This window comes from Marmota marmota, unplaced genomic scaffold (genome assembly GCF_001458135.2).
Source record: "Marmota marmota marmota unplaced genomic scaffold, marMar, whole genome shotgun sequence".
Lineage (NCBI taxonomy): Eukaryota > Metazoa > Chordata > Mammalia > Rodentia > Sciuridae > Marmota > Marmota marmota.
The window spans coordinates 43909929-43936771 of NW_025999853.1; the positions used below are offsets into that span (position 1 = coordinate 43909929).

A 26843-nucleotide genomic window follows, 5' to 3' on the forward strand; every position below is an offset into this window, starting at 1 on the left:
AATATCAAACGTTTGCAAAAATCCTAATTAGAGTATCCAACATCCTTTTGACCACTAAGCCCGTAAGGCACTCTTTTTATATTTGACAAAATATTCTTGTGTACCTGCTGCATATGAAACATTGAGTAGTAGTTAAAAACAGGAATGGTGCAACCATATGGCCTGACTGGGTCAGTTTCCACATCTGTGACTTGAACAGTTCACATCACTGCTCTCAATCTTGGTTTCTCCATATGTAAACTGAGGCTAATTGCAGTACCTGGTGGTGGTTATGGTACTTATGGCTGGGTCCTTAAACAAAGGCTAGCATGTAGCAAGTTCTGGATGGGTGTCTGATACCATAGTCAGTACATGTTGTAGAAGTAAAAGAATCAGCCAGGGCCAACTGTGGCCTCAGGAGGCTTCCAAGCTACTATGTGTCTTAGAGACCCTTGTTATGCAAGGCGGTGAGAAGCTAGAAACCAAAAAGGAAAAGAAAGTTTAGAGATATAAGCATCTGAAGTAAGGTCAAGGTGAACTGGCCACCCCTACCTGACAGGTCTGTCCCATAGCATGGCAAGTGAGCAGGTGAGCTCAGAGGAGGTTAGGCTTTAACTATAAGAAGAGACACCATCCATGCCCCCAAGAAGCCTCATGCCAGTCCTCTGCCCCTGAGCATTAAATGGGAGAATACTTTTTGTTTTGTGGGTTTTTTCTGGTTTTCACCTTGCCATCTGCCTTCCTAGTCTTAGAGGATGGACCTGCAGCCCTAAAGAGCCATGCCCAAGGGTTTGGGACACTAAGCCCCTCAGTGGCCAAATCATATCCTCAAATAGAGGGAGCTAATAACTAGGATCATGTTAGTCTCCTAGAAATTACAGGTGGTGCAGGACTGGCTCTCTGGAAATTTATTGAACAATACCATTTTGCCTTTAAATTTATTCTTAAAATCTCAGCAGTGGGAAAAATAAGCCTATTGGAAATTGTGTAAAACCGAAGAAATCAAGGTAAAAAATATAGGGGTTACTAGAAAGCCTTTAAAGGAAAGGCCTGTGGCTATGGTAGAGGCAGTGGTTATTTTTGAGAGAGGAGATTGGGATCAGGAACAGCTACCTGAGGATTGTATTTGAACCAAAGATCTGAATCAGAGGGAGGTTTTAAGAGAGTTGGGGGCTGGAGGGATGGACATTCTGAGCATAGGGCACAGCACAAGCAGAATCCCAGAGGGATGAAAATAATGTGTGTGTGTGTGTGTGTGCGTGTGTGTATGTTGGGAATGTGGAAGCCAGAGGGTAAAATTCAGATGTTTTAACAATCAGCAAGAATGAGTGGGCTCAGGGGCTGGGGTTGTGGCTCAGTGGTAGAGCACTCATCTAGCACTGGGTTCGATCCTCAGCACCATTTTATTTATAAAAATACATAAATAAAATAAAGGTATTGTGTCCAACTACAACTAAAAAATAAATAATTTTTTAAAAAAAGAAAACAAAAGAATTAGTGGGCTCAGCTGGGTGGCAGCAGAGGCCTGGACACCCCCTGCCGTAGTAGGCATTAACCCTTTACTGACTTCTACATGATGGGCATCCTGGGGAGGGCCAGAGCAGCAGCTGTGGTACCTTCAGTGGGCTTGGGTCAGTCATTTGCCAGCCATTATGGAAACAGTTCCATGTTTTAACTCTCCTCATGTAGTTATTGGTGTGTATCTGCTAGATAACAGTCCTGGTGGGAACCTCACATAAATGACCTGTAGGAGGAGGTGAGGGTGTAGAGTGGGGGTGCATGAATATGCCACCGAACTCAGCAAGTGGACTAGAGTCACCCCCTGGGGAATTCTGAGAGCTGTGCTTGCTAATGTAATTTTATTCTCCCACCCTTAAGGGCCCTACCACTCTGTAAAGGACAAAAGTGACACGACACGCAGCAAAACAGAAATGTAGAGCTGACGGAATATTTGAAAGGACGTAGGGACCAATCCTCAGCCTATTTATAGGATACCATTTTAAGGAAATTTCAGAGAAGCAGAAACCATAACTCTCCTACAAATTCTCCAGGTACTTTACAAGCCTGCCAGAAAATGTTCTATGTCCAGCCAGCACTCCTTCAGCTAGGATATTTCCAACTTATAACATTTTTTCCCTCTTCCCTCCCCACTACGATTCAGAGTAGGGGCTGGGTTTTGCTAGTTTCAAGTTCATAAGCCAATGAAGATGCTAACCCAGTGAGGCCCAGGAGTATCTTCATCAGAATCCATGCGGGTGCTGGTTTAAAACCCCTATTGTCTGAATCCACACTAAAGAACTGCTGCTCTAAACCCTGAGAGATCTCATCTGACTACCCTGGTCCTCTTGCCTTCATATGAGTGAGTCAAAGACTTATTCAGAGGAAGGATAAGGATGTGAGTCTGCGCCTGGCTGAAGAACTGAACACAAATGTATAAGAACTGGAAAGGGTAGTAACAACATGCCAGGCATATTTTGAGAGCCAATATATTATTTGTCAAATGTCCCTCTCTTTTGTTGTGCTCAGATCCTGTGGAAGGTTTCAGAAGGCTCATGAAAGGGTGGTAGATAAAATGTTTACTTTTTAAAAAATTGTTTTTAGTTGTAGATGGACACAATACTTTTATTTTATTTATTTATTTTTATGTGGTGCTGAGGATCAAACCCAGTGACTCACATGTGGTAGGCAAGCGCTCTGCCACTGAGCTGCAATCCCAGCCCCAGCACGTTCACTTTTGTTCTTTACCTTGTTGCTTGACAAAGGCAGGAATACTTGTCAAATTCTAGGTTCATGTTCCACTAAGATTGGATAAACCTTATATATACTCCCACAGAAGTCAGAGGCTGGACATCATGCTTAGAACCTAATGGATAGGAACAGGGTGTCATCCTGTGGAATCATCTGTTTAAACCATTATGCACTCAGTCAACCAAGTGATGTGTTGTTGCATTTGAACTTGAGCCCCTACCTTCATGGTGTTTTTAGAATAGTGTCAAGTCAGGCCTAAAAATGGGTAATTATAAACCCGTGCAAAACTGATAGCCAGATATACCCACAGTGAACTTTTATCATCTGGGGTGATTTTTTTAAAACATTGCAGCTCTACCCACTTGCTGAATCAGAACCCTAGAATCTGCATTTTTTTAATATTTATTTTTTAGTTGTAGTTGGACACAACACCTTTATTTCATTTGTTTATTTTCGTATGTGGTGCTGAGGATCGAACCCAGGGTCTCGCACGTGCAAAGCGAGTGCTCTACCACTGAGCCACAACCCCAGCCCAGAAACTGCAGTTTTAAAAGCACCCCAGTGATTCTTTTAGATCCTTAAGTTTTGACCTTGGGCAGCCCTTGACATGCTCGCCATGTATACAAGCAACAGTATGTGAAAGTGGTTGATTGAAGAGCACTGGGCAGTCTGGTCTCCATAAGAGGCTCGTGACTCCTAAGGGTACTAGCAGTCTTTGCCCCTGGTCATTCACTCTCTGTTGCTTGAGAGCCTCTTTGTCCACTGGCAGTGAGCCCAGGGTGGCATTCAGAATGGGCCAATAGACTGAACTAGCAGTGGATGGCAGGGATTAGTAGTAACATAAAACCCTCAGGTGCAACAATGCATCAAGTTCAAGTTAAGCCTCTTTCTTTATTGATGCTTTTTCCCATAATCTGAATAGTCCAGGCCCCAGTCGCATAAATATATCAGGTAGAGCAGGAGCCTCCCAAGGCATTTAACTTGCTGATTTCTCATTCCTGTTAATCCTCAGTAAATGATACCCACCCATCCTTTTTTCCCATGTAGCCTAATCCTCTGAATTGCCTTGGATGACCCTTTGGAAAGCTGACACAAAGATTTGGAATATCAACTTTATTGCACTTGAATAATTTGAAAACCAAACCTCATATTAAATCTAATTCTGCAGTAACCTTGTACATCTATCACATTTGTTAAGAGAAGAAAGTCTATACGTTTAAACTTCTGTGTGACCTACCACTGTAAAAATCTGAAAGGATGGACTTTTAAAATTTTTTATAATTTAACCTGAGAAGGGGAACTAGTAACTAAACATGCTTTGGCAATTGTGCCATTTGGTGGTATTTATAGAGACCCATAGCTCTTCAAGAATGGGCAGAGAAGAAAGTATAATATGCTTGGGGCAGACTGGAAAGTGAGCTTGACCTCTATTTTCTCCTTAATTATATGGCCTTTCTATGCCTGCATCTTCTTATTTGCCTAATGAGGATATGTCCCTATATATACCTTACAAGACATAATATTATAAGAGTTATATGTTTAAAAGAATATAATTGCTTAGTTGGGTGTAGTGGCACATGCCTGTAATCCTAGTGACTTGGAAAGCTGAGGCAAGAGGATTGCAAATTTGAGGCCAGCCTCAGCAATTTAGCAAGGCCCTAAGCAACTTAGTAAGAGTCTATCTAAAAATTTAAAATAAAACATGTTGGAGATGTAGCTCAGTGGTAAAGCATGCCCCTGAGCTCAATGCCCAGTACCAAAAAAAAAAAGAAGAAGAGTGCCTAGAACAAAGTGAGTATAGCATGTATGTTATACATATTAGAATCTGGTAAATATTAGGGGTGGATGATAACAGTTGACCAATTGCTGCCTCCTCATTTCCTGACCATCCCCATATCCTCTGAAACAGTAGGGTCACCACTTTGATGCAGGAGCCCAGTACTATGTTCCTCTCATTAGTAAAGATTGGCAGCTGTCACCTAGGAGTTGACAGCTTCTTCCCTGGAGAGCTCTAGTGATTTAGGATTAGCAACAGATTCCCAAGAATTTGGAAATCCACACTATAAGCATTTCTTTTGCCTGAACATTTCAAGAATGGAGAGGGGGTGTTTTGTGTGTTAAAGTAAACGTTGATGGTATGTAGGCTTGTGACAAATCCCCATGGTCCTTTGGGATAAAACAGAAGGCCAGACATGGTGGTACATGCCTCTAATCCATGCCTCTAATCCCAGCAGTTTGGGAGGCTGAGGCAGGAGGATCACAAGTTAAAAGCCAGCTTCAGCAATTGAGCAAGGCCCTAAGCAACTTAGCAAGACCTATCCAAAACTTTAAAAGAAAAAAGGGGGCGGGGGGGCTGGAGATGTGGCTGAGTGGTTAAACACTCCTGGGTTCAGTCCTCTATACCAAAAAAAAAAAAAAAAAAAAAAAGAGGAGGAGGAGGAGGAGAAAGAGAAGGAGAAAGAAAAGAAAAAGATACAACAGAAGACTTCAAAAAGTACTGATGCTTACTTTGAGATACTTATGTTCTGCTCTGTCTGTTGGTACCAGTTGAAGGGCACTTGGATAGAAAGTTTTGAAAGATGTGCCATGGGGTAGAGATCCAGGTGTGACTTCCAGGTATACTGCTGGACCATGCTCCATGGTACTTGTATCCATATGGCCAGGGTGGGACAAGCTCCATAAGTGAGGGCTGCAAGGGCCAGCACAGGGGAACTGCCTCAGCAGGAGGAACCTCTCTGTAACATCTTTTTACAGTTTTCTCCCTACCATTTGTGAGTATAGTGGGATCAATTTTGGTCATCTCCTGATTTGTATATTGACTATATCATACAATATAAAAGGCCAATGTCTACCAAATTCATGTTTGTTTCAGAATGAATGGTCCCTGAGAAAGCTGAAATCACTCCATATTTGTGGGCTCATAAAGTAAGGGTCTCTGATTCAGAGCCGTGGGGAGATCTAAATGTTATTGATTAGAATGTGAAGCTCTCTGAGCCAAGTGCTAATGCATACCAAGAGGATAGTGAATCAGAAATCATTTCCAAATCTGGAATTTCCCTAAGAGTCATTCAGAATGTTTTATGTTGAAATATCATTAGTTCTGTTTTGCATGAACACAATGCTGTTTTTCAAATGACTGATTCAAAGTGTTTTCTTCCTTGAAAATACTTTTTTGCTAATAAATCTGGGCCTTCAAGTTAAGAGATAATCTTTTCTTTATTTAACTTCTCATTTGTAACACCTGTGCCAGTGCCTGGCACCTAATAGGTCCTTGGCAAATACAAGGAATAAATCCAGTAGAACTCATTCCTTTTATCTGATCAAACCCTACGCTCCTGATTTGGAAGCTTCTAAGAGAAGGTTCTGTTCCTGTGTCCAAAATTTCAATGTGGGTAGGGACCCATTAGTGGATTGTGCAATTAAATTTAGTATATAGAGGTAAGCATTTTAAATTAAATCACATAGGAGGGAAAGAAAATAACCAGTATATATCACATGGAAAGGGTAAATAGGGTTGTTTAAGATGTGTTTGTATGTGCATCTCCATTACCAAGTTGAGCTGATCCTAAAGTTTGAAACCTCTGCTCTGACCCAGTCAACTCCCCGGACAATACAAAATGAAAGCCAGCTCTACAGCCTCCTGCTATCAACCACAGGCCTAGTGGGGTGGAAAAAAGAGTAGTTAGGCCAAAAGAGAGGAATGGATACCACCTGCAGAACTCCAGGCAAAGTTAGCTTGGGCATACTGATGGGGACAAGATGGGAGGCAGGCATTGTCCCAGGGACTGTGGGTCAGACCTACTAATCAGGAGTTCCTTGAGCGCTGGACTTAAGCCCCGTTATGGAAAGTTCTCCTGGAGGGAAGGTCAGAAGACTCCCCCTTGCATGTGGTTAAGGGGATAGGTTGTTTTCTTCCATCACACATAACCAGGTATGCTTAAACTAGACTGTTGCCAACACTCTTCAGTTTATCACCAATATGAATCATACGCTGACAATTCAAACATACTGTTTGTGCCTGGATCCATCTGTTGTGCTGTGTTAGCAGAAGTGGATCAACCTGTTCATAGTTTAGGGCCTACAGACTTCATCTAATCTAGAAGACACTCCAAGAACCAAAGGAAGAAAACCAGATAGCATTTGTTTGGAGAGCCTCAAATTGACCCCACCAGGGAACTTTCCGAGGAATCATGTAATTGTGATACCTATTGCAAAATTGCTCCCAGCACTTAAATCCAGGAACCCAGTGAGTCAAAAAAGGACCCCTTCCCGCTTTGAACTTAGATTTGCAGATAACTAAAGCCTACAGTGCAGTGGCGAGCCTGTGGCACAGAAGTTGGGCCAGATGCAGAACATGGAGACTTTAAACCCCCAAACTGCCTGCTGGATATGGGAGATTTCTCCATCCCTTCAGGCTCCCCCAGGACTCATCCTCACTGCACAATTCCCTCATAATCTAGAGGGAGCATTGTTGAGTTAGTCTGAAGTAGTCTCAAGGAGACTGCCCTCAATAAGCTGGCCTCAGATTCATAGTCTCTGACAGTTTAGCTCACTCTTTCCACCATACAAAGTTTCCATCCACAAGCAGATGCAAGAAATATCTTAGAACATTCTAATTGTGAATCTTTGAAGTCAGGGGGAAAAGGACTCTTAGAAGACAACATTTTAAAAATAATAAAGGCCAGGCACAGTGGTACATGCCTGTTATCCTAGCAGTTCTGGAGGCTGAGACAAGAATAGTGCAAGTTCTAAGCCAGCCTCAGCAACAGTGAGGTGCTAAGCAACTCAGCGAGACCCTGTCTCTAAATAAAACACAAAATAGGGCTGGGGATGTGGCTCAGTGGTTGAGTGCCCCTGAGTTCAATCCCCAGTACCCAAAAAATAAAAAGTAAAAAAATTTTAAATTTTTTAAAAAAATTATAGTAAGAGCTACTCAAATACTAAAGTCATCTTGTGTGCCCTTAAAGGAAATATATTTTCTCATTCTTCCTCCCTCCCTCTCCCTCTCTCCCTTGCTTCCTCTCTTTCCCTCTCCCTCCCACCCCTTCCCCCTCTCTTTCCCTCCTTCCTCCCTCCCTCTCTCTGGCAGTGAGGGGGAGAGTTGGCTGCCTGTAGGGCCACCTCAAGGAGCAGGAAGCAGCCTCCATTTCCTGAGCTCTGTGGTTAGGCTTTGGGCTTGATTCCTTTGGAAATACAGATGGCTGGCAGAAAAAAGGAAGCACGAGATGGCTGCCAGTTTTATATTGCTTTTTCCAGGAAGGTCTGAGGAGGGCGGGTGTCGGGGGAGGTGAGACAGGGGAGAGCCTTTGCAGATTCCAGAATTGCTTTATTGGGGTCTTGCCAAGCTCTTAAAAGCCACCAGTGCTTTGGGCTCCAGGCATGTGTCTGTTCCTGACTAGCCAGGCCTGGGTGGTGTTTCCTCCAGGCCTCTTGGGATTCGAGCTGCTGTTGAGATTTTGTTGTGGGAAGGCAGGAGAGGAGACCCGGACCAGGATGCTCTGCCCATCATCCTGCATGCAGGTCTGCTCAGCCTCTGTGAGAAGTGCCTCTGCCAGGCTTGGACTTGGGTTTCTGCTATGAGGAAAACAAGACCAGTGCCTGTGGCTTTCCCCTCCCTCCTCAAGGTGCCCTGAGCTTCTGGCCAATATGGGGAAATTCTCCTTTTGAGACTATTTCAGGCTAACCCAACAATGCTCCCTCTAGATTATTGGCTAATAGCCTCCTTCTGAGTTGCCAAGGCTTTACCTTAGAGCAGAGTGAGGGACTCTTCCCGATAGCTTTGCATGTGGGCTCTCCCTCATGCTCTGATCTCATTAGCAGCGGCAGAAAAGGCATAACATAGGGTGGCTTGGTTGCTTAGCAAGAAGCAGTTTTTCTATGAGCATGTGCTTTCTGCCTCTAGTAGCCAATTGTCTGAGTTCCATACCTACACTGAAGAAAGAATGAAGGTCCTGTGACCTTAACAGACACAGTGCATGGTTAGATGGCACCTTAGCTAGTGCAGAGGACTTTCCCAGAAAAGTATGTGTTTAATCCTCTCAAGTATCCTGTGAAGAGGCAAATTTAGGGAGGTTTCCAGGCTTTCCCAAATTCACACAGCTAATTCACGTGAGGATTGCAATGTGACTTCAGAACCCCTGACTCCGAGCCTGGTGTCTTTCACATACCACAGCCGGCTCTGCCAGGAGGGAAGAGGGAATCCAGGAAGAAAGAGCCCCAGGGGAGCAGAGGCATCCAAGGCGCTGTCCAGAGGTTAGTGGAAGAATGTGACTCACTGGTGCATGTCATTGAAGCCACACGAGGGGATTGTCCAGATTATGCAGTCCCCGAAGGGAGAGAGACTTCTTATTCCCCTCAGAAGGGATCATATTCTTTTAAAATGGCTTTGAAGTCCTGCTAAGGAAATTAAGACTTAGGGAGACAAGTGGTTTTTCAGTCCCTCTTTCTAGTGGAAGGTCATGACTTAGGAGAGAAGAGAGATCGTGGGAAGTGATCTCTGTGAATGGTGCCAAAGCGTGAACTCTGGAAGAATCCAGCAAAGACTAGGAAAAACTACTTTATTCAGCATCTTTCTTTTCTTTTCTTTTTGAGATGGTGTTTCACCATGTTGCCCAGGTTGGCCTTAAACTCCTGGCTCAAGTGATCCTCCTGCCTCAGCCTTAACCATCCTCCCACTATCCTCCACAGGCTTATGACTGGGACCACAGGCATGCACCACCACCCCTGGGAAGAACTTTCCCAAGTGGAAGAGTTGGCTTTAAACTGAGATAATTCAGTTGGAAAATTGTCTCACCATATACTCAGTAAAACAGCTGTGATGTAAAAGTCTGCCATTCTGAGATGGTATTTAGGAATTATCTGGAGACACTAATAGGCAAGAGGGTCATAAATGGTATTTTTATAACTTTATAAGTATCTATTAGTACATAGAGGTAATAAACAAGAAACCGAAGTTTTAATGTGAAGAGATAAACAAAAGTAGTGTCACTGATAGAACTCAGTTCTGATTTTCAGTCAAAGAAAAACTTGCTCAAGGCAAGGTGAGTGGAGATGTTGGACCATCGTATATCTTCAGTATGAAAAAGGGCTGCCTTTATTCATTGATTCAGAAACTTAGCTAGAGTCTACTTTATATCCACAATGTGCCTGCACAGTTGTAAAGAGGAGGATGGAGCAGTACCTAAGAAGAGAGTCCCAGCCCTCATGAACCTAATGTGTAAGAGGAAGGCAGAACATAAACAAGGAAAGAAACTAATACATAAGGTAATTTCCCATGTGCAGTGTGAGTGCTATGAAGAGCCAAAGTAGGGCAGATGGGAACAGGGAACATGGTACTGTTAGGTGAGTAATCAGGTACTAGTGAGGCCCAAGAGCCAGCTGGGGAGGATCTGAGGAAGAGTGTCCCAGGCAAGAGAATGACAAGGCTCCATTTTATTAAAGAAACAGCCACAAACAGTGTTACAAATGTGTGGCAGAGGGATAGGAAGACGCCGGAGTATGCAAAGGTTCTCATGGTAGGACTATACATATATGATGCTGGGAAGCCAGTGGAAAATTCGAAGCAAGAGTGAAGATTGTGGATTCAAAGAGGGAGAAATGGTTGTGGGAGATTTGCTAGCAGACCTCCTAAGCAGGCTAAAAATATGAGCAAAGTTTTTTCTGATGAAAGTTACAAAACTGATCCAGAGACAACATATGTTCGTGACTGGAGAGTCCTCTCGTTGCTGCTCATCAGACAGGTGAAAGGACATCTACATGTCACATGGGAACCTCTTTATGTCACATGTTGAGAAAGTGTTCAAGTCTTCAAAGAGCAGCACAGAGCTGGCCAAGCCAGAGACAAGAAAGGGATGTGTCTGTAACTGAGTCTCAGCAGAAGCAAGGCACTTCTTAGCCGCAAAAGAAAACAAGGAGGCTTGCCGCAGTCTGGCTGGGCACAAAATCACGAGCCACTCAAGCAGGAACAAACTTTGTTTCCAAAACTCCTGCGAACGCTATGCACGCAGCCTTCTACTGGGACACACACACCAACTGGGAATCCCTCCTCCGGAAATCCCTCCTACCGCACTTCCCCAACCAATGGGAACTCTCCAGGAGTCCTGCAGAGCTCCAAAGTAGCAGGCCAAGGTGGACAGCAGGGGTCTAATATCCAATTAAATGCACATCATAACATAATCATTATCATCTCAATGGCTTGCTGGCTCACCTTTCAACCAAGAATGCCATGCTGCCATGCGTCATTCCTACTCGGGCAATGGCTCTTAGCCAAGGCTCTTTGTTTTTGTTCTGTAAGTGTGTATAGAACAAGAAAATATGTAAGGACAGAATAAAGGCTCCACCTAGGGAAGGTGGTATTCATTAATTTGCTCGTTCAGTTCAGTATTTATTGGGTACCCATTATATGGTAGGTACTCTTCCAACATATAACATTTCTCTCTCTCTCTTTTTTTTTTAAATTTGGTAATGGGGACTGAACCTACCAGTTCTTAAATGCTGAGCCACATCCCCAGACCTTCCCCTCCTTTTTTAATTCTATCAAGTATTTAAGAAGAAATCAATTCCAATCAATCATGACCACTTCCAACAATAAAAGAGGGAATACTATCAATTCTTTCTATAAGGCTAGATTTACCAAATAACAGCAGCACAGGAAAGTAAATTACAAACAATCTTCCTTTATGGATACTGACTGAGATATTAAAAAACATTAGCAAACAGAGATAAGAAAGTTTAAAAAAAAAAAAAAAGTTGTCATGACCAAGAGGGATATCTTACACCAGCCCTTTTTTATATTTTATTTAGAGACAGGTCTTGCTAAGTTGCTTAGAATCTTGTCAGGTTGCTAAAGCTGGCCTTGAACTTGCAATTCTCCTGCCTCAGCTTCCCAAGCTGCTGAGATTACAGGCATGTACTACTGCACCTGGCCCCACAATATAACATTTCTGATTTTGGATTTGTTTTAAAGATAAAAGCAACAATATTTGGCATAATATTAATGGTTGGTACCAGGAACGGCTGTTTCCCAAAATAAAAATCTCTGGGCTCACAGAATTCAAGAGGCATGGGGGGAGCAGTCAAGAAAAGAAGCATAGTGGGGCTGGGGTTGTGGCTCAGTGGTAGAGTGCTTGCCTAGTCCTTGTGAGGCACTGGGTTGGATCCTCAGACCAACATAAAAATAAATAAAGTTATTATGTACATCTATAACTTAAAAAATATTTTAGAAATAAACATAGTAAAGAAGTAAATTTTTCTGTGGTAGTAGATACTCTGGAGAAAAATCAAGCAAGGAGTGAGCTCAAAAATTTGGGGGAGGGGAGCAATTGTAAAGAAGGCTATTTGATTACTTGACTTTTAGTATGATGGGAATCCACTGGAGGATTGGAGTACAGTAATGACATGATCTGACATTCTAAAATAATTACCCTGGTTGCTCTGAGAACAGAGGTAAGGGACAAATACGAACAGTTTTCAGCTGTCACTCTAGTGATATTGTCCTGGCACCACTGCCTTTTGCCTAGATTATTGCACAAAGGCCCCGTGAGCCAATTACAGTCATGCCGGAAGAGATGATGGTGCTGGGACTTTGGGGCCATGAAGAGTTGAAAATTTCTGATTCTGGATTTGTTTTGAAAATACAAATAGTTATAGTAATTGGCATAGTGTTAATAGGCCAACTACTCAATTTTCATTGTATTTCTGGCAAATCAAGATGGTGAGTCATTCTAGGCTGCTAGCAAAAAAAAAAAAAAAACTATCAGAAAGATTGGTCACAAGTAGAGTTGGGATTAGGAGGAAGCCTAACTAGAAGGTAGGTAGAATAGCAGGTCCAAAGAAGGGAACTGGCCTGAGAACCACAACAGGGAAGCAAGAAAGGGGAAATGGTTCAGAATTTGAATCTCAGAGATGAGGGGTGTTCTTGGTGCCGTCTCTGTGACCAGGGTGCTGATGGGGAAAGTGGGCTAGGAGTTACAAAGCCAGGACTCCAGAAATAACATCAAAATCTGTAAAACTACTGAGAATACCATCAAGGGAGAGGATAAGCAATCTGAACCAAGGCAAGTCATTGGGGAAGGCAGGAGAAGTTCCTGGAAGTCTGGAGTATCAGGTCAGACTGAGAGGGCCTGATTTGTGGCCACTGAGGGAGCCTCAGTCTAGAAGGCTATGCTATGGAGAAAGCATATCTTGCCTTGGAAGTAAGAGGAATTTGAAGGAACATCGGAGGTGGTAGAATCAGAAGAGCCACCTTGGGTTCACTAATAGGTCGAGCTCAATTCATAATCTTTCCTTTTGGGTAGGTTTCTGGGATGCTTGATCATGGAAATAGTGTGCAATGCATTTGGAATGTAGAAAATCTGATTATTTCTTCTCTTAGCCTTTTGTACAACACAGTGAAACACATAGCTCTGATTAGGTTGCTTCCTAGAGAGCCTGAGAGCTAGCTCTGAAGAGTTAAAAACACTTGAAAAACACTGGCTCAGTATTTTTTTAAGCCTAAGTACACCCACTGTAATCATTTATTTTTCCTTGTCCACTCTCTGTTGAGTCTACCTTCTGTGTCTTTCCACCACACAAAATTCTCCTAAGCACTTTATCATCTATTGATTGTATTAAAAAGGAAATTGATAGACCTTTTCTTTTCATAAGACAGAATTATAATGCTGAGTATGATTGTTCAAATTTCACACGCTTTCCTCCCTACACCTCCAAGAACTTATACACCCCTTGTCTGGTTAGCTTAGCCCTAAAGGAAGGTCTCTAAGGGCTTGGTTCCACTAAACATTCTTTTCAGTGATCTGGCTAAAGATGGCAGAGTTGTTTATCAAATTTAACATGATGTGGCAGAGAGCTGCCATTTTGGATGGAAGGATCTGAATTCAGAAAACTCTCAGTGGACTAGAATAAAAGACTGAAATTAGCAATATAAAATTAATAAGGGCACTAGAGACCTCCATTCAGGGTAAACCATCATTGTATAACATCAACATAAACTAGAGGAGACTGTGAGCCAAAACATCTCTCCAGGACATTTTTTTCTTGTGGACTTGGGTCTATTTTATTTGTTTGTGTCTTGTTAGTTGGTTGGTTGGTTGGTTTTCACTCATAGTCTTAATCTAAGACTGTAAATCACACCTACACAGACACATGTGCATGCACATAATGCAGATAACAGCTTCATTAATATTTTGGAAAAAGCAAAGTCCAAATAAAAAAAAAAAGGAATAGTTTCATCCTTATTTAGACTCACCTTAAGTGTTTTCAGTTCTGAGTTCAATTCTTGGAGGTTGCAGACAAACTGTAAAGCCCCCAGAGGACCCCTACCATAGTACTTGGGTGCTCAATTAATAAGTATTTGTTGAATAAATAGCAACTTGAGCAGTGAGGGATGGTCCCCTGGGTCCTGTAAAAAATAGGTGAAGGAATTAGGGAAGGGAAAAGCTCTTCCAGATATTTGCAGAGCTCTCAAGCAGTAGAGATACTGAATTTAATTCATGTTCTTCCATAATACATACCAAATGTACCAAGGCTTTGGGTCAGTTTAAGGAAGAATTTACCAATTCTGTTCTTCACTTGAATGAGCTCACATTAAGTACTGCAAAGCTCGTAGGACAACAACTGTCTACAACAGTTCTTTCAATAGAGGCCAGGATAAGCTATGTTGTGGAAGGGGTTCCTCCACTCAGTACGGGTGATTTGGTGGCCTGTCAGCCATATTCATTGGGGAGCTTCTCCTTCCAATATGTCCAGATTGATTGTGGCTTCTTTTTTCAACTTTGTATAATCAACATGGCAAGAGAAACTATTACTTAAAGAAAAAAAAAATAGTTTAATGGAAACTTCTGAGGATAATGCCTCTGAATTAGGGAAAGCCAAGAATTTAGGAGCCCCTTTTAAGACTCGCATTTATTTTTTCATCTTATCCTTTTGTCAATTGACTTCATAAATATTCATAAAGGAATTGACCCAAAATAATAAGAGTATTCTAAAATATCTTTCCTGAGCCTTTGGGTTTTGCTATCTTGTAACAAGTCATTATTTGAATATAAATCTCTGGTCAGTTATATTATTATAAAACTAGTAAGTGATCTAGTTTTCAGAGGTTTGGGGTTTTTTTATATTTAATCAGGATTTCAGATATCTTAGGATCTGGCAGGAAGGCATTGGTTCTGAGACCAGACATTGTCTGTTCATCTCAGATTCGGAGTGCTTCCATGTGTTGAAGCTCTAAATCTGCAAACCTCTCTTCTGCCCTCTCTTTTCACCCAGATGAGAAGGATGGAAGCCAAGAGTGAGCTGGAAGCATAAACTCAGGCCTACAAGTGGGCTGTACTGTATGTAGAACAGCAGACAGGACTTCCAAGAGGACAGGAGCTAGGAGGGGACCTTCACGTATGCCCCAGATCTGTTGAGGGAGACCTGTTCTCAGTGGGAAAAAGCTCAGTTGCACCTTGTGGCCACAGGGGAGACGGCCTGGAAAGCAGTCACAAGTTTGGGAACATGGGCTGGCACTTCTGCTGACCTCCCTTCCTCTTCCTTGTGAACTCTGGAGAGCAGCAGCCACTGGTTTTATCTACATGTGTTCACCTTTGTTCGTTTGCCACTCACAGAAAATTCTCCTCCCTCCTTTGCCAAAAGTCCCCTTTTGTTCTTCAAATGTTTGCTGGCCACCCACTGAGAGGTGGACAGTAGTGTTCTCATTTTTAGACGCTTTGGCTAGAATGAGACATTCCCAAAGCTGAGCCCTGATGGCACGTTTCTGAGGCATTATTTTAACTTTTTTTGCTGCTGTGACCAAAAGAACTGACAAGAACAATGTTAGAAGAGAAAAAGTTTATTTGAAGGCTCACATCTTCAAATGTCTCAGTCCTTAGATGGCCAGCTCCATTCTTTGGGCTCTGAGGTGAGGCAGAACATCATGGCAAAGAAAAACAGCTGGGAGCATAGCACCAGGAAGCAAAGAGAGAGGGAGAGAGTCTGCCCTCACCACATACAAAATATATTACCCCAAAGGCACGCCCCCAGTAGCCCACCTCCTCCAGCCACACCCTACCTGGCTACAAGTTCCCACCCGGTTAATCCCTATCAGGGGATTAATTCGCTGATTGAGTTAAGGCTCTCATAACCCAGTTATTTTACCTCTAAACTTTCTTGCATTTTTTCATACATGAGCTTTGGGGGGGACACCTAATATCTAAACTGTAACATTCTGTCCTTGGCCCCCAAAATTTCTGCTCATCTCATAAGGCAAGATTCATTTAGTCCATTTCCAAGAGTCCCCATAGTTTCAACATTTTAGTATTGCCCAAAAGTCAAAGTCCAAAGTCTCTCCAAAGTCTCAAAGCAAACTTTCAGTGTGAGCCCCTATAAAAATCAATTGCAAGTTACCTATATCCAATATACAAAGGCACAAAATAACCATTTCCATGTGAAAAAATAGGGGCATAGAAAGAAGGGATGGAACTAAAGCAAGATCAAAATCCAGCTAGGCAAACAAATTCTGTAGCTCCATGTCCAACATCTGGAGCACATGACATCCTGATATTCTCCCTAAAGGGCTTGTGTAGCTCCACCACTGTGGCCTTGCTGGTTGCGGCCCACATGGCCTCTCTCTTGACTTGTCTCTGCTCCATTCCTGCAGCTTTCCTCAACAAACATGGCACAGTACTGACATTGCGGAGGTCTCCACTGCAGCTTCAGCTTCCTCCTCACGTTTCCATGTTTCACCCTTTCAGGGGCAGCCCACAGGCACCCTGACCCTGCTGAACTTTTTACCTGGGCTCCAGGCCTTCCTTTGAAATCTCAATGGAAGCCTCCATGACCACTGAACTCCAGCATCCTGTAGTTCCGCAGAACCAGCCCCATGTTGACACCAAGGTCTGCCACCATCTCGAGCAGTAGTCAAGTCTCCTAAAACCCTGGCTGGCAGCAGCCTCTGAATGCCTGGGTGGCTGAACATGATGTAGCAACTCCCTAGCCACCACCGCCACCCCCCACCCCCCTAACTCCCCCCAACCCTCTCCACCCGGGTACAAGCAGGGTACTCCACTGATCTCTGCTCAAGGGAATTTTTACTTTTTTAGTTGTCAATGGAGATATCTATATATATATATATATATATTGCTGAGGATGGAACCCAGTGCCTTACATGTTCCAGACAAGCGCACTACTGTTCCAGACAAGCGCACTACCACACTACCCGCTGAGCCACAGCCTCAGCCCCGGGAATTTTTACTTTTATGCCCTTAAGCCTGAGATGGATGCAGTCTGACCAATTCCTGAGATGCCCTCAAGCAATCTCTCTTATTGTCTTTGGCATTTCTTTAGTGACTGTAATGTCTTTAAAAACCACACATTCCTTAGCCCCAGTTTTACTCACAGTTTTCTAGCCAAACTGCAAGTTTTTCAAATCTTTCTGCTTTGCTTTCTGTTCCTGCTTATCACAGTAAATTTGGCTAAAAGCCACTAGCAATAACCATGCCACTGCCTGAATACTATGCTGCCTAGGAATTTCTTCTGCCAGATTAAGAAGTTCATTGCCTTTAAATTCAGTCTCACAGAAAGTCTCAGGACACAGGCAAAATGCGGGCAACTTAATAGCCATAATATAACACGAATGGCCTCTCGTCCAATTTCCAACAGAATGCTTCTTTTCCTCTGAAACCTCGTGACCCCAGTCTTTGCTGTCCACAGTCTTATTGACATTCTGGTCTTCTGAACTCCCACCAGGATTTCCCATTAAGGTCCATTTACAGCATTCTAAATGTTTTCCAGCTTGCATCGCCAAACTTTTCAAAATTTCTTCCACAAATTCCAAAAAGCTCCAAAAGCTTCTGAACCACATGATCAGATTAGTCACAGCAACAACCCCACTTCTCAGTACCAATTTCTGTAGTAGTCAGCTTTTTTTTGCTGCTGTGACCAAAAGAACTGACAAGAACAATTTTAGAGGAAAAGTTTGTTTGGGGGCTCACAGTTTCAGAGGACTCAATCCATAGATGGCTGACTCCATTGTTGGGGACCACAAGGTGAGGCAGAACATCATGGTGGAAGGGTGTGGCAGAGGAAAACAGCTGGGAAGGTGGCACCAGGAAGCAGAGAAAGTGTCCACTCCCCCAAAGGCACGCCCCCAATGACCCTCCTCCCCTAGCCAAACCCTACCCACCTTCAGTCATACACAGCTAATCCCTATCAGGGGATTAATGCACTGATTAGGTTAACTCTCATAACCCAGTCATTTCACCTAAACTTTCTCACATATGTGAGCTTTTCAGGGACACTTAATATCTAAACTGTAACAGGTATATTTTCTGAGAAAGCCTGAGTCTGGCTTTGCAGCCACTAACTTGGTATGTGATCTTGATCTCCCTGAGACTCAGTTTTCTCATCTGTAAAATTAGACATTGCAGGGTCTCAGATTTTGCACACTATAAATAAGCACCAAGCCCAGTGCCTGGCATGTAGAAAGTGTCTAATTCAGTTGCCCGTTTTAACTCTCAAGGATTTTTTTTTTTTAGTTGTTGATAGACCTTTATTTTATTTATTTATATGTGGTGCTGAGAATCGAACCCAGTGCCTCACACACGCCGGGCAAGTGCGCTACCACTGAGCCCCAGCCCCAGCCCTGAACTCTCAAGGGTTTTGTGTTGCTCTTTTTGGTGCTGGGAAATGAACTCAGGGCCTTGCACCTGGTAAGCACATGCTCTACCACTGAACTACACCCTAGCCCCAGGTATTTTATATTTTTCACTCAAGAACTCTTTTCTGTAGATGGGAGTCCACTTACATTTATATGATGAACTCTGCTTGGGACCCAGAAAGACTCAGACAAGACAGTGTGTTTTACTTTCTCTCTTTATTTACAATTTTTATCCTTGTCCTTTCTTGCCAGGGGAGAAGGGAGGGTACCTGATTGAAAACCTACACAGACAGACACAGAATAAATCTTCCTTTTCCAAGGTTATCATTTCTATTTTTAATTTTTTGTTGTTCCCAACAATAAAAAAAAGCAGAAGCTAAAATATGATATTAAAATTTTCAGTTGCCTTGGTCCATCCCAAGAGTGACAACTGCAAGATGAGTGTTTGTCTTTCAGAGCTGTGGTAATGTGGACTTTGTGCTCCTGAAAGTCTCTGCCCTGGGAGAATTTGATTACCTGGGCTTGTGGTGGGATCAGAGATCAGTTTTCTTACTGCCTTTTCAAGTCAGTTCACAGTGCTCTGAGCCAATCTCTCATGAGCTGTAATCAATTTCCTGTCCTTGATTCTAGAGCTGCTGCCTCCTGCCTCCTGTCTAACTCCACACTCCTGGGCCTGGATCTCAAATTCAGGCCTCCTCTGCTTATGGAGCCCACCGTACCCTTTTCTGTCTGCATCTGTCTTCTCTCTGTTCACACCTCCCTCTCTAAAAGTCCTGCTCCTGCCGTTTCAGGGCCTTTCTAGTGTCAACTCTCCCCCCTCCTTGGAGCCACACAATCTGTGCCCTTAAAAGTCAAGATGATGAGGGGTATGTTGCTTAACTCATCTTGAATGTTAGCTCAATGGATCTTGATCTACAACAGGCATCTTAACCTTGGCTGTACATTGGAATTGCCTGGGAAGCTTTAAAAACTCCTGATACCTGAGCCCTACCAGAGATTCTGCTTTCATTGTCTGACGTGAGGTCTAGTCACTGGACATTTTAAAGCCCTTCCAGGTGATTCAGTCAGTGTACAGCCAAGGTTGGGATCCACAGGTCTACAACCCAGCCAATTCTAAAACTGGAGCTAGACTCTAACAATAGCTTTATTTGTTCCCCAAGTGACTTGTGTGCCACAGTGTTTAAAATAGTCCATGTGAATATATAAAACATCAAAGTGGTGCTTTTCCCCTTTGTGCTAGTTGGGTAGGTTTGGGGGAAGGAAATAGTAGAGCTCCTTTTTTGAAAATTAAATTCCTAGATTACCTCTTGGCTGCCTTGACAGGAATAGCAGCAACCACGTGCCTTTATTGAGCTCTCATTACTTCCTCGGCTCAGCATATGCATTATATCAGTGTAGTCCTCATAACAACCCCATGAGTGAGTCCTAATTTTGGCTTTATTTGATTAACGAGGACCCTGAGGTCCAGAGAGCACTGTACTGAACTTGAGCCCAGGTACATTAGCTGCCAAAACCTCTCTAATTCTGTATCCCTGGGGAAGAATGGTGTATCCAAATAGCTTCCTGAACAATAAGGATGAACTTGCTTAACTTTGGGGTTGCACATTTTTATTAAGAGGTAACCTCTTTATTTTTAAAATTAATTTATTTATTTGTTATTCCAATTTGTTATATATGACAGCAGAATGCGTTACAATTCATATTACACATACAGAGCACAATTTTTCATATCTCTGGTTGTATACAAAGTGTATTCACATCATTCGTGTCTTCATACATGTACTTAGGGTAATGATGTCCATCTCATTCCACCATCTTTTCTACCCCCATTCTTCTCCCTTCCCCTCCCACCCCTTTACCATATCTAGAGATCATCTAATCCTCCTATGCTCCCCCTCCCAATCCCACTATGAATCAGCATCCTTATATCAGAGAAAACATTTGGCATTTGGTTTTTTGGGATGGGCTAACTTCACTTAGCATTATATTCTCCAACTCCATCTATTTACCTGCAAATACCATGATTTTAATCTCTTTTGTTGCTGAATAATATTCCATTGTGTATATGTACCACAGTTTCTTTATCCATTCATCTACTGAAGGATATCTAAGTTGATTCCACAGTTTAGCTATTGTGAATTGGGGGTTGCACATTATTTAAATTGAGTTTCATTCTTTTGTTTTTGAGAGCTTCCATAAATTTGATTTCGTATTCACTCCCAAGTTGTCTAAGTGTAGCTGGGACTGGGAGGCCATTTAATAAATTGGATTTCTCCATGCACTCAGGAGGCTCTTTTAGAAAAGCATCTACTTGAAATGCCTAACCTGTCCTTTCTTTTACTTAGTCTTCTTTAATAGCTTTTTTGGCCTTGTTTGATTAATGAAGATCCTGTGGACCAGAAAACACTTCATTTTCAGGTGGTTCATAAGCAGCAATAACCCCATTTTGCAGAAGGAGAAACTATTGTGCCAAAATATTAGTAACAACTGCTGCTAATTGGCTTTTAATAAGTACAGGCTCTGTGCCAAGCTCTTTATTATTATCCATATTTTACAGATGAGGAAACTAAAAATTAAAAAAAGGTGAATGTACTGGCTCAGGGTGATGTAGCCAATAATCAGGCACGAGATTTATTTGCTTATTTGTTTTTAACTTGCTAACCAGCAAAATTGCAAGACCTGGATTTCATATGCAAGTAGGGCATTTGAACAACATGTCTGAAACAGACTCTTGAAATGTAAACTGGATTTTCTTATTGTGTGCCTAATGGCCATTTAGAAGTTATTGTGAAACAAAAAAACTTTCTGCCAACCTTGAATATCATCCTGAGATTAAACAGGTTCTAAATACTCCTTTTGCAGTCATCTCAATGCAAGGCTGCTTTGGTGTGACAAGCCCCTGCAGGTGAGAACTGGTTCCTGGAGCATATCACACTCCATCCACCTCAGCTCTGGTGTTTCACGGTTGCAGATTGATGATGAAGATGCACTGTCTGCTCCTGGGTCTCCCCCAATCACAAAGACATTAAGGAGAAAAGCCCAGCTCCCCTTCTCACCATGATGAATATGCCAACTTATTCTTTCCATCTTAAGCATAAGACACACATGCGCAATTCTGTAAGGAGAACAACTCCATGGAATAAAAAGGAAAGAGTCAGTGTGGAAAACAGATGGGGTCTCAGGGAAGATGAAGGGCCCAGCAACCTATGTCAAGGCAGAGGGTCATTAACTGAGTGCAACCCTTTTCTACAGTGTTGTTTATCCCCCTACAGGGCATACAAAACCATTGAAGATGATGACTTGAAGTTTCCCCTCATATATGGAGAAGGCAAGAAGGTAAGTGCCTGTGCTTCCCAGGATCGAGAGAAGCCTGTGTCCCCTTGTTGCTCTGCATGGCCTGTGGCAGCAGCTCGTCATTTTATAGCTTTCCCAGCTTGAAAGAATGCCACATCCATCATCCTTCAGGTCACCTGTCTTGAAGGTCCAAGAAGTGGCAAGATTGTAGAAAAGGAGGTGGGTGGTAAACTCCAGGGATGAAAGTCAATTTTGTGAAAATAACATCCCCCTTCCCAGTCCATTTGAGTAACTTTTTACAGTGTTGAAACATGACTACTTTCACATACATCATTTCATTTTATATCTGACAGCAGACTAGGAGGCATATCCATTTGCTAGAGGAGACAGCTGGGACTGTGAGGTTAAAACAGCTCAGGCAGAGCTGCACAGCCAGCCAGAGGCAGCTCCAGAAGTGTAGCCATGGCTATCTGTCCCCTTCTACCAGTTTCATGCTCCACCATGGAAGTTCAGACTGTGCCTCAGAGCCTCACTATAATTAAGCTATAGGATCCCATCAACCAGAGCCCAACTGAGGTGGCAAACACTATCATCAGCTGGGCCCCAGTCAGAAGCCAGAACTGAGTGGCACAGGGTTGAACCAAAGGAAGGACTGGAGACCTTCAGATGCTCTGTGAGCAGATACCTGGAGGAGACTGAAATCATGGAGGAAAGATGAGAAAGCTTTGAAGCCCAATTAGAATAAACACCTTCTAAATCTTTGCTTTCTTCCTCTCAACACAAATACATTTCAACTCAGTACTAAGTGTTCGAAATAGAAGTGAAATGTGGTCACATGAAGAAGAATCTTCAACTGAAATTTTTTGCAGCATTTGATAATGTTATCAAGAAAAGTGACTGACGAGAAAACCAAAGCACGCCTTCCTGCGCAGAACATATGTGGGCTTTTTGTTTTGTTTTGTTTTGTATGTGTGTGTATCTGTGTGTGTGAGTGTGTGTGTCTGTGTGTGTGAGTGTGTGTGAAAGAGAGAGAGCACACAGAAAAGTCTTCATTGGTGTAGCCCCTCCATGATCCTAATGGAAGGAGGCATTTCATGAATGAAAGCAAAACATGAATATCTGACCCAGGTGGGGATCATTTTAAACACTAACGTGGCCTTCATTGACCATGTCTGGCTTAGAGTCATGACAGGGCCCAGCTCTGTTCCTGACAAGAGTATGTGTTCTTCAGTACAATGGGTGCCATCAATGTGCCTCATGGTTCAGGTCAGTGACCTGCACTTGCTTCTGCAGCTCCTTGTGGGGCTGAGATTCCCAGCATTACCCTGCTTTCTCCAGTGAGTTCCAATAAGACCACATTCTGTTATCTTTGTAGCCCTAGTGCCTGCCCAGCCTGACCCCGACACATGGAAGACCTTCAGTAAATGCCTAAGTATGAAGTTAAGTTGTGCAGTTCTGTTCAGTAAACTCTCAGTGCAGCAGAAAAATGGACTGATGTGTTCTTAGAAGGTTATCAGCCAGGAGATTTAAAGGGTCAAGGATTTCTTCCAGTTCGGGTCATGAAAACATCATGTTTCTCAAGCATTTCAGTTAGTTAAGGCTTGACAGTCCTATGATGAACAGCTGGCAAGTTCTGTCATTGTACCTGTCGGCCTGTTTAAAAGCTGATGTGGGCTGGGGGGTGTACCTCAGTGGTAGGAGTGCTTGCAGAGAGCATGCTCCATCCAGGCACTAAGATTGATCCCCAGCACTGCAAAGACAAACTTAAATAAATACAACTTAAATAAATAAATGCAAGCCACTGTGTCTCCTCTTGACTTTTATTGGTGGCCTCTCCCTGACCCAAAGTAGTGCACCATCCCTGTCTGAGGCCTCCATGATTTCATGCAGTTCCCTCTAGAACATTCATGGGGTTTTTTTCTCTCCATGCCTACTCCTACACAGGAGGCTCTGAGTGCTTTCACAGCTGTTACTTTTTATTTCCAGAAAAGCTATTAAGATTTGTGTGGGTAACACCTGTATGCTTTGTAAACAAGTTCAGGAACTTGCAGGAACATCAGATTTCTTTGAACTAAAACACAGGCATGTGCTTTTTCCAGCCAGAGAAGCTGCCCTGGCAGGGAGAGAGTGCAAGGGCCACAGGGGACTCAGAATCTTCACAGTTCACGTTGAACACCTCTTAGCTAGAAGGAAGTCTGTCCAGACTCCCAGCAGAGCAGAGGTTTCTGCAGCCTGACTGACCAGAGGTCCCCAAGCTTCACATGTCATGTTTGCATTTTATTCCCTTTGACTCTGGCCCTTAACCTTTCTACTCAGATACTTTCTGGTTTGAGACCAGCTCCAAAATGCACAGTCCTTTTGGAAAATGAGGATAGGAAGGTGAAGACAAAGTATTGTATCGGACAATGGATTGTATTGATTCTTAGCCATTATTTACTCCATCCGTACCCCTGTGAGGGTTCTTACTACCCAAGGACTAGAGGGAGGTTTCAAGCTCAGGTCTTTGTACCACGACATTACATGGAATTTAGTATTGATGACCTAAGGGTTCGGCCACTGGGCTCCATTTCACCCAGTTCACTCTGACTTGCATTCCCCCTCTCTCTGAGTCTGCCTGTCTTGATGCTATCCAACCTTCAGCAGGAAGCTTAGTGCTACCTCCTCCAGGGGACCTTCTCAGCAGAATTTTTATCTCCTGTAAACTCACATAGTCTTCATTGTCCACATGTCCTTCAGTACTTGACCATATTTCCTATGTTACTAGTTAGACATTACCTCTCATGTTCCTTACCAAGCTCCTTTATAGTAAGGATGAGGCCTTAGAAAATTGTTTCCCCTATCACTTAGTGGGTGCTCAGTAAATGTTTGGGTACATCAAATCTATGGCATCTCAGGAGATAGTTAAGCTGACTGTATAGATATTAGAATACTAGTGTTGCTTCCTTAAAACATTTTTTAAAACCCAGCAATTTGAAGAAAGCTTGAGTTCTCAGCCCAGAGGTCTCTGGGTAGCTACTGCACTAGTGAAATTTTGTTCCTGTCCACCCAGAGGGAATTTGGAACACTGAAAGGATAGGTCACAGAGTTGCTAAGAATTTACTTTTTCTAGTCATAAAGCCTAACAGTGAGCTTTGGGAGGACAGGAGGGTCCTCTGATTTTTTTGTTTGTTTGTTTGTTTGTTTGTTTTGCTAATACCTATCATAGAGCTAGGGACAAACCTGGGGCTCAGCAAATACTTGTAGTGTGGATGTGTTACAGAAGGATGGATGGGTGGATGGATGGATGGATGGATGGATGGATGGATGGATGCTGTTGGGTTTGGTATGAACTGATTTCAGTAACTGCAGACATTATACATGGATTGGAGTTAGTTTATTGAGCACTCTTGTCTCTAGTCTCTACAAAAGAAAGCTGCAAAGAGACAACAGCAACTCAATAAGGTCGGGATAATTGGTAGAAAAACCATTCCTCAAATACAGAAGTGATTTTGTGGCACTATTCCTTGGTAACAACTACCTATATAAGTTAACAGCAAGGGACATGGAAAGATGGGCAGGAGTAATTGGACAATTTTTTTCATCATTCTTAGCCCATAGCCGCTGGAGTGTGATAAGATGTTTTCACGCTGTATTTATTTCTGATGATCCTCTGTTTATACTCCTAGGCCCGGGTAATGGCAACTATTGGAGTGACCAGGGGACTTGGGGACCATGACCTGAAGGTGCATGACTCCAACATCTACATAAAACCATTCCTGTCTTCAGCTCCAGAGGTACCATTTGAGGTTTTTATTTGTATTTTGAACTATAAAATATTTTTTTATTTTTCCTTTCCTGACCCAACCCCCATGTCCAGACAGTAGCCAGCTCACGTTGCGTGTGCTTCTCAGTGTCTCACGTCACTCCATTCTCACTTTGACTACCCTGGTTCATTCCCTCATCACCTCCTGCCCAGAGAGCTGCACAGTCTCCCTCTCTGCCTCCTTCAGTCCATCTCACAGATTGCAATCAGGAGAATTTTCCCAGAGAACTCCTCTGACTCCTAATTGCTCAGAAACCTTCAATGCACCCCACTGAGTTGGAGAATCAAGCCAGATTCGTTCAGTTGGCATGCAAGGCTTGTTGTAATTTTGGTCTAACTTTCTAATCTGATCTTTGTTCCCCTGCATCAGCCAAGTGAATTTGTTTCCTGCACATGACCTTTAATTTTCCAATATTTGTTTAAAACTACTCCATTTGCCCTGACTGTCCTTCCTCCTGACCTCCAAATATACAGTTGTTTTCCTTTGTGGTTGAGCTCAGGTGCTTCTCCCAAGGGGGCTTCTGATTTTCCCCTACCCCAACCAGAAGTAACATCTTTGCCTACTCCTGACACACAGTGAGCTTTGCCCTGTAATGGCATTTTCACTTACTGCCTTACATCACAGTTATTCAGGTATGCCTTATCCTCTCGTTAGATTTTAATTACCTGGAGAACTTGCATCATTCAAATGCTGTTTAAACAAGTTAAATCAAAAAACATATTGAACATACATGTGGTTTTTTAAAACTCAAGTTTCCTACAGTACTGGAAACCTTAACAGTTCAATGTTCACTTGCAGAGTATATCAGTTAGAAAAGATTTTGCTTCCATGTTATAGAAAAATCTCTTAGTAATTTAGACATTGATCTTTTTTTACATAATAAGAAGGCTGGAATTTGATAGCTCCTAGTGCAGGTTCTGATTCTCAGCTGTGCCAGAGCTGGTATCCCTGTAGTTTTCTGGTTTTTCTTTCATGGTTGCAAGGCAGTGGCAGCAACCCCAAGTATAACATTCTCATGAAAGACAGGAAGGAGAGGCAGCATCAATCCAGCACATTGACTTGCATCTCATTGGCCAGAACTGTGTCACATGACTTCTCCTTAGCTGTAAAAGGCAGGGAAGAGGGGTACTTTACCAGTTTCAGTAGTAGAGGAGAAAGGGGAAGGAGTGAGTTAGAAGGCCTTACAGTGAAATTGAGTAGTAAACCCAGACCTCACACTGGAAATGCCAGAATGTTTAGATATACTCCACCTGTGTGTTTTTCTCAAGAATAGGTGCCGGGTTTTTGGTTTCGAGGTTTGGTTGGCTGGTTTTTGATTGGCAGTTGAACACAGGACCTTACAAGCTCTAACGCTGACCTATGCCCCCAGCTTCTGATGCTGGCTT

The 26843-nt window shown here is 42.9% G+C and overlaps 1 protein-coding gene across 1 annotated transcript in view; it reads left to right on the plus strand.

The window, feature by feature from the left end:
• The window catches only part of Ppm1h (protein phosphatase, Mg2+/Mn2+ dependent 1H), a 222834-nt gene that overhangs the window by 157384 nt on the left and 38607 nt on the right, over positions 1 to 26843 (plus strand). Inside the window, exons 7-8 of the mRNA XM_048808381.1 lie at positions 21634 to 21697; positions 25321 to 25428. Coding sequence (XP_048664338.1) covers positions 21634 to 21697; positions 25321 to 25428 — 172 coding nt within the window. The remainder of the gene's footprint in view (positions 1 to 21633; positions 21698 to 25320; positions 25429 to 26843) is intronic.